General features: G+C 32.6%; 2 protein-coding genes across 2 annotated transcripts in view; one reads left to right on the forward strand and one right to left on the reverse strand.

Moving 5' to 3' along the window:
- Positions 1-81: 81 nt before the first annotated feature.
- LOC129222501 (dolichol-phosphate mannosyltransferase subunit 3-like) lies at positions 82-11,208 on the reverse strand. Its single transcript, XM_054857014.1, has 4 exons — positions 10,954-11,208; positions 1,531-1,560; positions 977-1,054; positions 82-200 (listed from the first exon to the last, which is right to left on the reverse strand). Exons 1-4 carry the CDS (start codon positions 11,062-11,064, stop codon positions 147-149), a joined length of 273 nt encoding a protein of 90 aa, XP_054712989.1. The 5' UTR covers positions 11,065-11,208; the 3' UTR covers positions 82-146.
- A 292-nt stretch (positions 11,209-11,500) lies between these two features.
- The window catches only part of LOC129222659 (quinone oxidoreductase-like), a 37,754-nt gene continuing 34,806 nt past the window's right edge, over positions 11,501-14,448 (forward strand). The window contains exons 1-2 of the mRNA XM_054857188.1: positions 11,501-11,877; positions 11,956-12,108. Of these exons, the coding sequence (XP_054713163.1) occupies positions 11,791-11,877; positions 11,956-12,108 (240 nt within the window). The 5' untranslated portion in view covers positions 11,501-11,790. The remainder of the gene's footprint in view (positions 11,878-11,955; positions 12,109-14,448) is intronic.

Here is a 14,448-nt window from a genome sequence, read left to right on the forward strand (position 1 = left end):
AGAAATGCTGAGAAAAACACTAAATAAATTAATAAAGTTTAAGCCAAGATAAAAATGAAGCATTTTTATTTATTAAAATAAATACTTTATTTCAAAAATAAATTACGTTTGAAACAGGTGCATTTTTCATATGATCAAGTGGAATGTTAGTCAAATATGAATCCTTTTCTTTTTAAGTCACTTTTTGCCATTATGATTTCCTAGAAGAAAAATTTTAAGAACTATTATAAATTTATACATGAAAATATCAAGCATACAATCATACTATGCCACAAACGACTAGCCACTTTGAATTTCAGACATTTTGTTGGACATACTGCCATGCTAAGCACAAAAGTAGTAGTGTGATACAAGTTTTAGTGTACTAAATATAATTAAAAGAAGGTTGATCTAGGTTACACATTTAAGCTTTCAATAGTTTATTAAATCAAAATGGATGGGTCATTCCAGTTTAAGCAGCAACTTTAAATATGCATTGATGCTGTTTCAAAATGATATTCAAGATTGTGTAAATACTTAATTTAGTGTCTTAATTTTTAGAAGTAAAATTAATTATATTTTAAGTAAAATTAAAAAAAAATTTAAAAGTATGTCTTCTTTTTTATAGTGTAAAATGACCATTGAAGTTTTGGAAAGCATATTTATTCTGTTAACTTGTTAAGTATGGCTTTGACTGTCTAAGTTAAGTGTAGTTTTTGACTTGTGTTAACTTGTTTTTGAATTAACAAATTAACAGAAGTGACATCACATGTCTGGACATACAGAAAAAAATATATATGTGAAACTTGGTACCTATTTTCATGCATTCCATTTGAAATTCTTTAGCGTAGAGAAAAAATTAAATCACATTTTGCGAATTTGTTGTTTTTAAAAAATAATAATAAGTAAAATAATTATAATTCTACATTCACTTATATTAAAAACCAGCTAACAAAACTTAACCTTCTTTAATGTAATGCTGATTGATTTTGTTTACCTTTTTTAATTCATCAGCTGCTTCTTTACAGTCATTAAAGATATAAACCCTATAGAGTACAACAATAGCTGAGTACACCTGAAAGAAAATACAAAAAATAAAATAAAATGTTGAAAATAGAAAAATAATTCAGAAACGACATGAATCATGTTAAGTGTATTAGTTACGTAAGTTAAAAATACATTATAGTAAATATTTGCCGATAGGATTTTTCTTCTCAGCATTTTAGCAGCTTTCTTTCCATTTTCCGCTAGATAGAAACTGTAAGTATTGATGGGTTTAATTGAAAATTACAAAGAGCCATTATTAATTTGTATTGCATTAACTATTGAGTTTATCCACTTGAAACTCACTTCAACTGGGCGATTTTAATGTTTTTTCTACAATGGTCTTAAAAATTAATTAAAAGAGAGGAACAAGGCAATTTCCAAGTCCTTCTAAAGCTTAATTGGGGATCAACTAATTATTAATTTCACTGTATACCAGAAGGAAAATCAAACTATTCTTAAATTTTCTTAAAAAAGTCAAAAAAAAAAAAAAAAAACCATACTTACACCAAAAGCTATGACAGCATATATTGGCACCTAAAATAAAATGCAAAATGTTTTATGAATAAAAATGAATACTAAAGATAACAATCAGCCGATACATAAATTAGGGTTAAGAAATCTAAAGACTGCAGACCATATATGTGAAATACACCGCCAGCTCAGTCACTTCCAGCCGAGGACTATTTGCCTATCCAGTCTGGTGAGAACGGGCATGGGGGGGGGGGGGGGGGGGGGAGAAAACTCAATAAAATAAAACTAAAGACACATAATATTGTTTTAGTTTGGAATAGGTAAATACTCCACTGCAACTACAATTGCTATTTGAGTTATATTACAGCTCTCATTTCATTTATTTTTACTTTCTTCTATATCTAATATATAGAAGAAAGTATTGGATTCGTGCAAATTTTCGAATTTCGAATTTTGACGGATTCGTACGTTTTGAGGTGCGCTGAGTCCATTTCGACCATTTTTGGAAAATGTCTGTCTGTCTGTGTGTGTGTGTGTATGTGTGTGTGTATGTATGTGTGTCACGTCTGTGTGTGACCAGTTTTTTGTGGCCGCTCTACAGCAAAAACTACCGCATGAAATCGAACGAAATTTAGTACACGTATGTGCCCCTATGTGAACTTGTGCCCATTAGTTTTTGGCGCGAATTCCTCCAAGGGGGGGTGGAGCAATGGGACGTTTTTCGAGTTACGCGTGCTTGCTATTCCTCAGGAAGTAACTGGCGGAATCAAACAAAATTTGGTCCATATGTTGGTATTAACAGGAACAGGTGCTGATTCAATTTTGGTGTCAATAACTCAAACGGGGGTTGAGCTATAGAACGTTTTTTGTCGTCAATTGTGACTGCTGTATCTCAAGAAATAATGAACGGAATGAAAGAAAAATTTATCGGCAAGTAGCCCTTAGTGGGTATAAGAACTGATTTTATTTTGGTGTCAACAGCTAAAAAGGGGGGGTAGCGCAATCGCCCGTTCTTTTTTTCCATTGTGAGTGCCCTATCTCAAGAAGTAATGCTACGTTCTGGTTGAAATTTGGAATACATGTGAATCCATATGTAAACAGGCTTTGGTTCAATTTTGGCGCCAATCGCGCCAAGAGGTGCTGATTTATTTTTATTATCATTATTTTTTAGCGAATAAAAGTAGCTTTATTAGTGCAACAATAAGAAAGATAAATCGTAATAGATTGTCGTCTGCGTATTTCTCGTGATTTTAATTGAATGGAAATGATCGGAAATATTATCTCAATGATTTAAAATTTTTAACTGTTGCCATCTTATGTTTGTTAACAAATAAAATATTTGTAATTAATTCAAGCAAGGCTTTTAAAATAACTTTCAATTTTCGCTCTTTGCTTTGCTTTTGCAATAATGCAGACATTGGGATTATCGTCAAGTTTTTTCATGTGTAATTTTGTTTTTGTTGGGAATATTGCTTCCTCGTCAAGCATGGGGAGGGTACAGAAAAAAAAAGAAAAATATAGAAGAAAGTTTCGTAATGGCCACAACATACTAGTTTAGAACTGAACTTATTTTTAAAAAAGCTGTCATCATAAGTAAACAACAACTGCAAAATTTTGGAAAGTTTTGTACTTTAGTATTAACGTTGTGTTTACCTTTTATAAAAAAAAAAAAAAAAAAACTATTACACTGGGATTAAATTCAAACTTTATGCCTCTTTTTCAAGCCTTATGTAAAAGAGTCATTTCGCACCAACTGAAACTGCAATATGGTTTTTTGAACTTAAAGCAATACCTTTGTGTTTGATACTATTTTTGAAGAAAATTTATTGAAGTTTCTGGATTGAATGGTTGTTTTTGAGAAGCATGCATAGTTATGTTTAAAATTAAAGATGAATAGGAGACATTTCTTATTTTGATTTTTCACTTAAAAATGTTACTTTTTAAAACAGCAGTAACTGTTTATAATTTTGTAATTTTTCCTATAGTTTTAGTTTACACATGAAGGTATATTGTTTCTGAGTATGTGTGTGCAATAATTTCTTTCATTAAGGATATATTTTTATTTTTTTTTAATTAAAAAGTTTTCCAGAAATTAATTTGTCCCCTCTGTTACAAATTGTTAACTTTATTAAAAATATTTAAAGAGTTTCAAACTTAAAAATAAGTATACACAATAAAATGTATTAGTGTAATAATATTTTGTAAAATTTTTGAAAAAGCTTTTCTAATTATAACAAATATAGCTATAACAGAGAGGATAAGGATGTGTAAGAGAAGGGTCAAAGGTAAAATGTCCTCTCTGTTGCAGCCTGACATTAGATTTTTTATTAAAATCTCACATCACCAGGGCTGTTCGATTTTAGCCAAGCCAAAAAAGGCTGGCCGGCTTTTTTTGGTTTAAACCACTTTAAAAAAGCCGGCTTTTTTTTTAAAGAAAAATAATATTTTGGGGTATTTTTATTGTAATTCAATCAAAATGAAAATCATCTTTGTATCTTCAATGCAATTTCTTGGTACTGTATTAAATCAAATATTATTTAAATGATTATTAGTAAATTTTAGTTAAATTCAAAAAATCACAGGACACTTGTTGTCACACCAGTCATTTGGTTCAGACTTGAAATAACAATGCACTTATACCTTTTCTTTTAATCACCAAAACTGTTTTTTATTTTCTGTAGAAAAGTGAAAAATATTTTTAGAAAAAATAGTTTTCTATGTAAGAATAAATATTAGAAAACCAACAAGACCATATTGGTGAATGAATTTAAATTCTGCCGGAATGACATAAGATCTACAATTGTTGATAGGAACATAACATAAATAGTTGCCTCTGTGCTAAAAACTGAGCCAACTGATCAATGTAATAAGGCTTAGATTTTTTTTCATTTCATGCAGTCTAGTAGCGGGAACTGGTAGTTTAATATATTTTGGGTTTTATAAGTACTTGGTTGTGGCGAGAAGGAAGTACTTGAAACAGGGCCTGTCTGATTTTAACCTGGAGAAGAAACCCAAGACTGATTTATTTTGCTTTAAACCACTTATTATGTCATAAGATAAATAAATACCTTTGTGCTGAGTAGTAAAGTCAGAACAAACAACGTAAGTAGAAGCACAAATTTGTAAATTACAGCAATGCTGTAATTTACAAATTTGTGCTTCTACTTACGTTGTTTGTTCTGACTTCACTTATTATGTCATTTAGTTTTCCTTTTCACATACATTAAGGTGCTAATCTATAGCAGCAGAAATCTAAAATATGATGTTTAATGAAACCAGAATTTAGTTCTGTTTTAAAAATAAACATCAAGATTGATTTTAAAAAAAGTAATAATAATAAGGTATGAATGTGGCAAATTATTGCATGCAAGTGTTTTTAGGTTACAATTACAAGGAAGCTATTTTCAGTGCTAAAAACATCAGCTTAGGTGGAGGATCATTCAACGAAAGCATAAGGGTTTTGTCAGACGTTAGAAATGATTTGCAGTTCTTGTGTATATTATTCCTTTTATCATTTTACTTTCAGCATATTGTTTTTACTTTAAATTGACATCTGTTAGCTTATTAAAATAAATAGATTCATTATTATGATGAATATAGTACATACATAGTTGATTTATAAAAGGCCAATAAAGACCGGCTTTTTAAATAAAAGCTGGCCGGCCTGGCCTTTTTTTAAGAAAAGACCGGTGTTTTTGCAGTCCTGGCTTATACTGTTCTTAAGGGATTCTGGAGTACTAACATCTTGTTCACACCAGTTTCCTCAGTGTTTAATCGCATCAGGTTTTGTATGCTTCTTACCAATGTCTGCTTTTTAAGAAAATAAACTAAGGGACCTTAAATTCCTGAATTTTACTATCTCCTTACAAACTCCTTATTTTTTATTCTGTCAATAAGTGGCCTAAAAGTTTTTCTTCTACTTTAAAATTATTTTTCCCTAAAGCTCCATTAATCCTGAGTACAGTGGAACAAATGAATCTATTTTGTTCAAGGGGATTTGGGTAGAAAAACTGACATTCTCATTCTAACAGCTTATCATCAATGTTTCAGCGTCAGTATTTTGATGCCACTTAGAGTCCACGTAGGAGCAGGGGTCTGTCCAGGATTTTTCACAGGGTCCGTTTTTTGTGAAAAATCAAATAATTTTGTGAAAAATGAATTAATTTTGTGAAAAATCAAAAAATTTCGCAAAAAAAAAATTTTTTTTTTGTTAAAACGAAATTTTAGAATTTAGAGATGGCACAAACTGCATCAATTAAACCTAAAGTTGAGTGTTTTCCTCTTCTACGTCGAAAAAATCATTCTGGATTTTTTTTCTGATATTTGGCGGGGGGGGGGGGGGGGGGGGGGCATCGCTCTTTCAAGTATCAATATTTATCTAATTCTACATTATGTTAAATTATACTAGATATATTTCTGTACAGTACTTAAAATAATTGTAACAAAAATATAAATAAATAAAATAAAATTCAGAATAGGGCTCAGCATTCAACTTTTTGACCCAAAACACTCTTAGAAAGCACAGAATTTCGTTTAAAACATAAATTCCGTGATTTTAACAAAAATAAAAAGATATTTCAATTGTTTACCTCTTAACAAAGCGTAATAATCATCAAAAATTCGAAAAATCGGATTCCCATAGCGGATGCAAAGAGATCGCAATTCTCAAAGTGAAGGCATCAAAAGTATAAAAACGGCTATTAAAAGAAATATTTTTGATAAAATTATTTTAAAATTGCATTTTAGAGTCCTATGATAAACATATCATTAATATCCGTGGACACAGTTGACCCAAAAAATAAAATAAAATAAACCATCTATTCAGCATTTTAATTTTTGAATCATAACAGAAAATGGAATTTTGCTTTAAAAACTTGAAATGAGAGTTCTAACAGAAATAAAGAGACTTTTCATTTATTTGACTCCTAATAAAGCGAAGTTAGCTTGAAAAAAGAACAAAATATGATTCTCATATCGGATGTTAAAAGATTGCATTTTTCAAAATGTAGACATCTAAAGAAAAAAAAAACGGTAATTAAAAGAGTTTATTTAAAGTTAATCATCCTTGTTAGCATCGAAAAATCAAAACCCATATAATTTTCTCCCAAAATAACAATTAAACATCGCACCGCACCCACGGTGAAAACGCAAATATTGACAAGCTGGCAAAATGATGAGAATATTTTCTAAGCAAGTCATTATAAAGGTTCAACGCCAGACGCTAAGTGGTTATAATTTTGAAGTTGGTAACCCTATCTGAAGCGATCATATTTTTTCCTTACCCTTACTATCCCTTTGCAGTTCTAAGTTCATTTCGCAGATACATATTATTACTGTTTATTAAATCATGAGCGGAGAAAAGTGCTTACCAATGCCTTTTCAGAAAAGTTTACAACAACACCGCTGCTAATAAGCTGTGATAAAACAAACAACCATTATATTTATTTGGCAGTAGCAATTATTTATCGCTTTCAGGAGCATCCCAAGAGTGCCGATTTTTTTTAAATTTTTTTTCCCAAAATTAGCCGATTTTGTATAGGCTGATCCCTCTAATTTGACTTAAAAAAAGGTTCCAAAAATTATCGGTTTATACACAGAGATATGCGTTATTTTGCTTTCAGATTTGCTCTTTCAATAAACAATTTGTGACAGATCTGATCTTGTTTATCATAATTTTGTGAAGGGTCCGTTTTGTTTGATCGGGATTTTGTGAAAGGTCCGTTTTGTTTGATCGGAATTTTGTGAAAGGTCCGTTTTGGTTGATCGGATTTTTGTGAAGGGTCCGTTAACGGACCCAAATATCCTCTGGCCAGACCCCTGAGGAGGGTCTGTCTGCCTCAATTTGATCACAAAAAGCTTAAGTTTTGCTTCTAATAAATTTCTTTATTTTTTAAAAATTTTGCATACTGTTTTATATTTTTAAGAGAAATTTTGGGAGGCTAATCTCAGCATTTTAAAATAATGAGCTTTGGTTTTTTTACTTTAGGAATAAATAAAATTTGAGTCCTCTTACTCATCCATGCATCAATCACAATTCTTATATCATTAAATTTCACTTTAATTTGAACTGTGAAAGCGGTGGCAAGTTCGGTAGTTTCAAAAAATTGTTAATTATTGTTTAAAAACTGCATGTCTCTTAGTTTTTGATTCTCCATTGCTTTTTTTATCAATTGTAAAATGAATGCAGAAATGAACTACTTTTGATTTTAAAAGCATTTTCAAATGAATTAAACGTATTTTTGGCTCTCCTCTGATATGCCCCCCTCTTGGCGAGATTTTAATTTTTCGCTCGATACGAAAATCGCCAATAAGGCGATAACTTGGCAACCCTGGTTTTGCAACTTGAACGCTGGAAAGTAGTTTCTCGAAGTCTGTCTTTTTGCACGTGTCTGTGTGGTAGGAGGTAGGTGCTCATATGTTCCGCTCTTAGGGAGATTTTAAGTTGAATACTCTAAAATAAAGTTTCAATTCAAACTTTATTTTAGAGTATTCTTTTTCTTGTTGTTTTTTAATGTTAATTTAGTTGAATTTTCTATTTTAATTATGAGTTCGGTTTGTGATGTTGTCCAAATGTATCAATTGAAATTTTTGAATGAATCTTCTTTTTCTTTTTCGTCAGGTCGTCCAACGTTTGGACGTACCGGAGTCCTAAATAGATTTTTTATATTTAAACTAATTGAAAATAAAGAGGTTTTTTTAGAATTTTTAAGGGAAATTGGTTTACTTAAGAATGAAATGTTATGTTCTAGATGTAATTCTGTTATGAAAATTAAAAAATGTTCAGATGGGTCAATTTTTTTTTGTAGAAAGGTTATTGGGGGTGTTGTTTGTGGAAAAGAAGCAACGATCAGGAGTGGGTCATGGTTTAGTTCTAGCAAGTTGAAAATAGAGGAGATTTTTTTGATAACATATGAGATTTTAATTGGGACCAAAACTGCTGATATTGAAAGTCAATATTTTTTTTCATCACAAACTTTAGCCGATTGGCGAAATTATATTAATGAAGAAATATTAAATTACATTGAATTAAAATCCGAACAAATAGGGGGGGTTGGGAAAGTTATTGAAGTTGATGAATCTAAATTTGGGAAAAGAAAATATAATCGGGGACATGCAGTTGAGGGACAATGGGTTTTGGGGGGGGGGGTTGAACGGGGTTCGGGGAAAACTTTTTTGGTTGCTGTTGGGGATAGTGGTAGGGAAACTCTATTTTTGGCAATTAAGCAGTGGATACTACCAGGCACGACGGTGCACTCCGATTGTTGGAGGGCATATGATACATTGGGGGAGGAGGGGTATGAGCATTTAACAGTCAACCATAAACTTAATTTTGTAGATCCAGAAACTAAATGTCACACTAACACAATTGAATCCACATGGAGACACGTTAAAAGTACTCTACCAACATATAATAGATTAGGGGATTTTAAATTTTATTTAGCTTATTATTTATACAAAAAAAATTGTGAATACAAAAATGAGGATATGTTTGTAAAGTTTTTGGAAATAATTCGCGAAATTAATTGGGTGGAGTACAAAATACAAGTAAAATAAGGTTGTTTTTTTTGTCAAAACAAACATAATTTTAAATATTTTTGTAAAGTAATGATATTAAAAAAATGGGATAATTTCCCTAAGAGCGGAACATATGTGCACTGCCTCACGTGAGGAAGTAAAAGAAAAGTAAAAAAGGTAAGTGAACATATTTTGAATTATTGTGTTTTTAGTGTGTTTCTGGTAGTTTGTATTTTGGTCTGGTTGGCATTTTTGTAGCACAAAAATGGTGTTAATTTCACATAAAATCTGTGACTTTATTGTATACTGAACGGAGGAGATCTGTGACTTATATCCGACTGTGATGTATATTAAAAGTCGGAGGGATAACGGACCGAGGTCCTGGCGAGCCCGAGGTCTCATAGTACTTTCGTAATGAGACCGAGGCAGGGGTCTCATTACGAAAGTACTATGAGACCGAGGGCTCGTATCCCGGAGAAACAACGGAAAAAAATTAATGCATTAATTTCATTAAATAATTAATGACATAATTTGAATTTTTCCTGTTGGCGCTAAAAAAGCATCGCTAAGAACGATGTATGACATATGACGTCATACATAGTTTTCTTGGCGACGCTTTTTTGGCGCCAACAGGAAAAAGTCGCCAAGAGGGGGGGTATATCAGATTTGTTCCGTATTTTTTCTAGATATGAAATTTTGATCTATTTTGAAGATTAAAATAATTTTTTCTAAAAGAACACTAATATTTGGATTCAATCTCTTTCAATTCTATCTTGTACTTTAAAAATACCCCCTCCTTCCCAAAGTTTCAATGTTGCAAACTGCACCATGCCCCCCTCATCCCACTGAGGAACACACCTGATAACGGTGCAGAATGTGTTCAGATATCATAACAACCCTGTTACCTACTTCAACTTTAAACAACAGAAGTCATTTTTGACTATGATATTCTGTTGTGATTTAGTAAAAATTTGAAAGCTGTCCCCTATGTATAATAGGCTTGACAGATTTCTGAAATGTTCAACCAGGACACCTGAATGCCCCCCCCCCCCTTTCAGTATTCAAATGGGTACAAACCCCTGGATGATTTTTGGAGCATTTTATCGGCAGTTTATTCTCAATGCTACAAATAAATGGTTACAAATTATGAACCTAAAACAGGGGTACTAAAAAATGACATATAAGCAGATTAAATTGGAACTTTTCGCTTCCAAGATGTAAATATTTGCAATTTATTTCAATTAGAAAAAACACTTTGAATGCAGAATAAAAAATTGAACAATATTTAGCTATACTTTTCATTTTATAGGACTTTTTTCGTCTTTATCTTGTCAAAATCCTAACAAGCTAATCCGGTATTAATTTTACAAGTCAATGATACAAATGATAAAGTAATTATCCAAAATAATCATTCACAGTTAACTATTTTTGGACCTTTTTGGTCATTTGTAATAAAATTCTTTTTCTGGAACATGAAGTAAACCAGCCGGGACACTGGGATTTTGTTTAAAAGCTGAGACATCTGGCAAGCCTACCTAACACTTTTTTTTTCACATTTGCAAAAATGAGGTAGTGACTTAAACATTTCAATAGATGATATTATTACTTTGAAATATTTTGATTTGGGAAAAAATAAAGAGCTCCAATTTACAGACTTTTACATAAATTATAGGGCTTGTCAAATAGTTAAATTATGGAGGTTAAATGAAAATGTAATTTAAATTTTAGGTGAAGTCATTGAGCATTGGTCTTTAAAATGCCGGATTATTTTGTTTTTTTTTCTTAGAAAGTTGTGTGTCTTTTTTTAAAGCGAAATCTGTGTCTGATGTCTCATCTGTTACGCTTGGAACTCACCAAAACATGACTATTTTAGAGAATTATAATTTTTATACGCATCAAAATTGACACTTGCCGAAGATTTGATATTAAACATATGCTTACCAGCCAGGAATGAATATCGTCTTGATACAAAACTATGTTATTACTCAGAAAATAATACCAAACTGCTAATATTGCGGATATTCCAGCAAGCCATTCTAAAAGTTTCGACATGATTTCATCTCCTACTTTCTCAAGTTAATTTATGAATCGCCCTTTAAACCAATTTTTTAGGAAGCTGAACAAGAATCAAACTAAATTTTGTGTATATGATTTAACACCGGTGCAATGCAAAAAGTTGTGACACGATCGTAATCGTAAAACATGTCATAAACAAAACTTGTAAAGTAAGGTTGAGTTGCAACTTCTTCTAGCCCTTTGAGAAAGGCACGTTCGAATAGCCTCACCGATCGGTAGATATCAACTGTTAATGACAATAACTGGCTACTTTACACAGCATCTGCCAAAATAATAGTATTAAATTAATTCTCTCAAGAGTCTATACTAAACTAGACACGAATTAATAAGATAAAATAATAATTTAAGAAAATTCAGTAAAATCACTGTTTTGCGCAAGCGCAGTATCTCACGCCACGGCACGGGCGTTTGTTTTGATTTGAATCATGAAAATGCGCTCAGCGGAGCTTTAACTTGCTGGAGAAACTTAGTTAAATAAACAAACATTATAATCAATCACAAAATAGATGTCACTTTTTTTTAAGCATAGGTTTCTCGTTGTTGTCTGTCAATAACTTTAGATTTTTTTATCCTTTGAATATAATCGTCTTTGGGTAGTGTTATCGTACAGATATTGACCGATAAGATAAACCTTCCTTTCTGTTGCGCTCCCACGCACTGTCAAGTTAATTAATTATTGCTATTAAAAGCTTGAAATTTTAAATGCAAGCCATTCGTATTGCAAAATTTGGTTCCCCCAGCGTACTGCAGCTACAAACCACAGCTATTCCAAAGGTTTCTTGTTCAAAGGTAAATTTTATGACCCTTTTTTTGTTGAAGTTCTTTGTTAATATCATTATGTCTAAATTTCAGCCCTGTTCATGTTAGGTATTAGTAAAGATCAAGTCAGCTGGCGTCAACCCTGTTGACACTTATATACGTGAAGGCAAGTTTCTAACTCTTCCTAGTTTACCATTTACACCTGGAAAAGATGCTGCAGGTGTTGTCCATGCAGTTGGTGAAAATGTTTCAAGTATTAAGGTAATTATCTATTTTTGAAATATACTTTTCATTAAGTGCTTGTTTAATGAGAACAGCATGTAAGCAAAATTACTGCTAGCTTTCATGGGGGTGGGGCAAGCAAGTCAGTCCATTTAGAAGGTTGCCCCCCCCCCCCCCCCGACCCTTCTGACATTAATGCTGTTACAGATGAATGGGTTTAGTTTTTGTTGTTCTCTGAGAAAGCTTGCATTGAGTAGAAAATCCATTTAGCCTTCTCCCCCGCTGGAAAAGTTTAAAATCACAAACCTGGGACCAGGGTTGACCAGAGACCATTTCAGCCTTGTAGAAAACTAGACCCAGCTTGGGATCAGAGTTGTATTTGTATAAGTTTTATGGAGGTGTGGCCCAGTGATTAAACTGGCCACACCTCCAACAAGGTCCGACTTAGTTCTTGGCAGCTCTAGTTCTGAGCATGTGCATATTAGAAAATTAAAGGCCATGACTGGACCATGTATTAACTGCAACCAGTTTTGCCCAACGTATAGAAGATTAACCTGTTCTTCCAGTTTTTTTTTTTTTTTTTTTTTTTTGTACTCAATCTTGGCTTGCCGTGACCCTGGTTGGGGCATGTGAATGCAATAGAGGATCTCAAGTAGTTTTGAAAACTTTTATTCTATATTTTCGAAGCTTGTAGAATGGTCTTCAACCCCATGTTTCATTAAGTACGGGGAAATTGTTCTTCTCTTTTCTCTACTTAAAAACCACTTTAAAATCATCCCCCAAAGAATATTTTAATAAATATCAATGAGGGATAGCCTGCCAATTCCTGAGCAGATTGTGTTCTGGCCAAAAAAGGGCTATATAATTCCAAGTTATGGTGTAACTCTGAACAAGTCATGGAGGCTGCTCATCTGGACGATTGCTCTGCACCAACTAATTTTAATTGTATTGTTGAGAAATATTGGAGAGCCCATGGTTTAATGACCTAATGGCCAATTGACCCGGCATTTATGAAATAAATATTCCAGGCTATGGGGTCAGACTGATTTTGGGGTTGAGGAATCGGCATCTCTAAAATTTCAGGAGTTAGTCATTTTAATTCTGACTCCGTACCCTTGATACCATTTTCATCACAATTTCAAAGAGAAGACATCCTCATTATTTCTGAGGAAAAGCTCCCCCCTCCTCCCCCCACCAAGGACGTAGCCAAGGGGGGGGGGGTTCCATGGGGTCCGGACCCCCCCCCCCTTCCCGAAAGACCCCTGTCCTTTTTTCTCAGTTGTTGCATCTCGCATCAACAAAATTTTTCCGAAAGAATGTTTTTATAAAACACAGCATTTCCCCCTTAAATATTCCCATTAATCAGCAATTTTCTCAGCGCTTGAGTCAGTTCAGAACACCAGAACCTCGTGCAACAACTGCAGGTTCCCAATTTTCGTCTGCTTTTTGCTGTGTCGCGGACTCCGTCAGAAACGGAGAAATGTCCCTTTCAACTTTCAAACTAGCTGGGTTGTGTGACCTTGAAATTCAGCCCCTCTCCTTTGGTCCATCAAATTGCCATCGGCAAAGTAAAAACAAGCATTTGTTGCCACTTTCGCCGTATCCCACAGTCTCATTGGCGTGGTTTTCTTTATTTCTTTCTCCTTTCTTTTTGGACTTTTTCGTGGATTTCGTAGACGCATGTTGTACGCAAGACAGCCAGAGTGAGGTGCGTTCCTGGTGAATCAGTAATTGAATTCTGATTCTTTTCTGTTTTAACACGTTGCTTTATCTACGTCATACTTATAGGAAACATATCTTAAACCAAAAAAAAATGGTATGCAAAATAAAATTAAGTTTACCCAAACTAGGTAAGTCGCAGTGCTCCCTTTTAAAGTTTTCTTAATAATACGAGCAATTTCACATGTTAATGTGTTTTTCCATTTAAAAACTAATTTCAGATTCTAAGCCAGCAGTGAAAAAAGAAATTCTACACATTTCGTATGTTTGAGGATGAGAAAAAATAATTATTGATTTTTTTTTTCATTTTAACTCTTTATATTTTTAGCATGGTTCATTTCAGATTCATTTTATATTTTGATAAAAATTTTATTTGAACTTTAAGATTATTTTTAACATTTCTCTCCTTTCTGAGTAACAAATTACGTATAGATTTTTTAGTGATATTTTCCCCCCAATATTTAAGCATTATCATGGAACATGCCCAAAAATAATTCGTGTTTGAAGGTAAAATAAATAAAACTTGAAGTTGATGTAACAAGTTTTTTGCGGTATCAAAATTTTATAGAAAAATGAAATTGAAAATTACTTGAATTACTTTTTTACTGTGATCAGTTTATGAAATTACAAGTTCGGTCATATTAACGCATGTAATAAGTA

The sequence above is a fragment of the Uloborus diversus genome, chromosome 5, assembly GCF_026930045.1.
Source record: "Uloborus diversus isolate 005 chromosome 5, Udiv.v.3.1, whole genome shotgun sequence".
Lineage (NCBI taxonomy): Eukaryota > Metazoa > Arthropoda > Arachnida > Araneae > Uloboridae > Uloborus > Uloborus diversus.

Coding starts and splice junctions, on each gene's coding strand:
- LOC129222501 (XM_054857014.1), bottom strand. CDS start 11,064: ATGTCGAAACTTTTAGAATGGCTTGCTGGAATATCCGCAATATTAGCA. Junction 1,561..10,953: donor ACGATATTCATTCCTGGCTG/GTAAGCATATGT, acceptor ATTTTATTTTAG/GTGCCAATATATGCTGTCAT. Junction 1,055..1,530: donor ATGCTGTCATAGCTTTTGGT/GTAAGTATGGTT, acceptor ATTTTCTTTCAG/GTGTACTCAGCTATTGTTGT.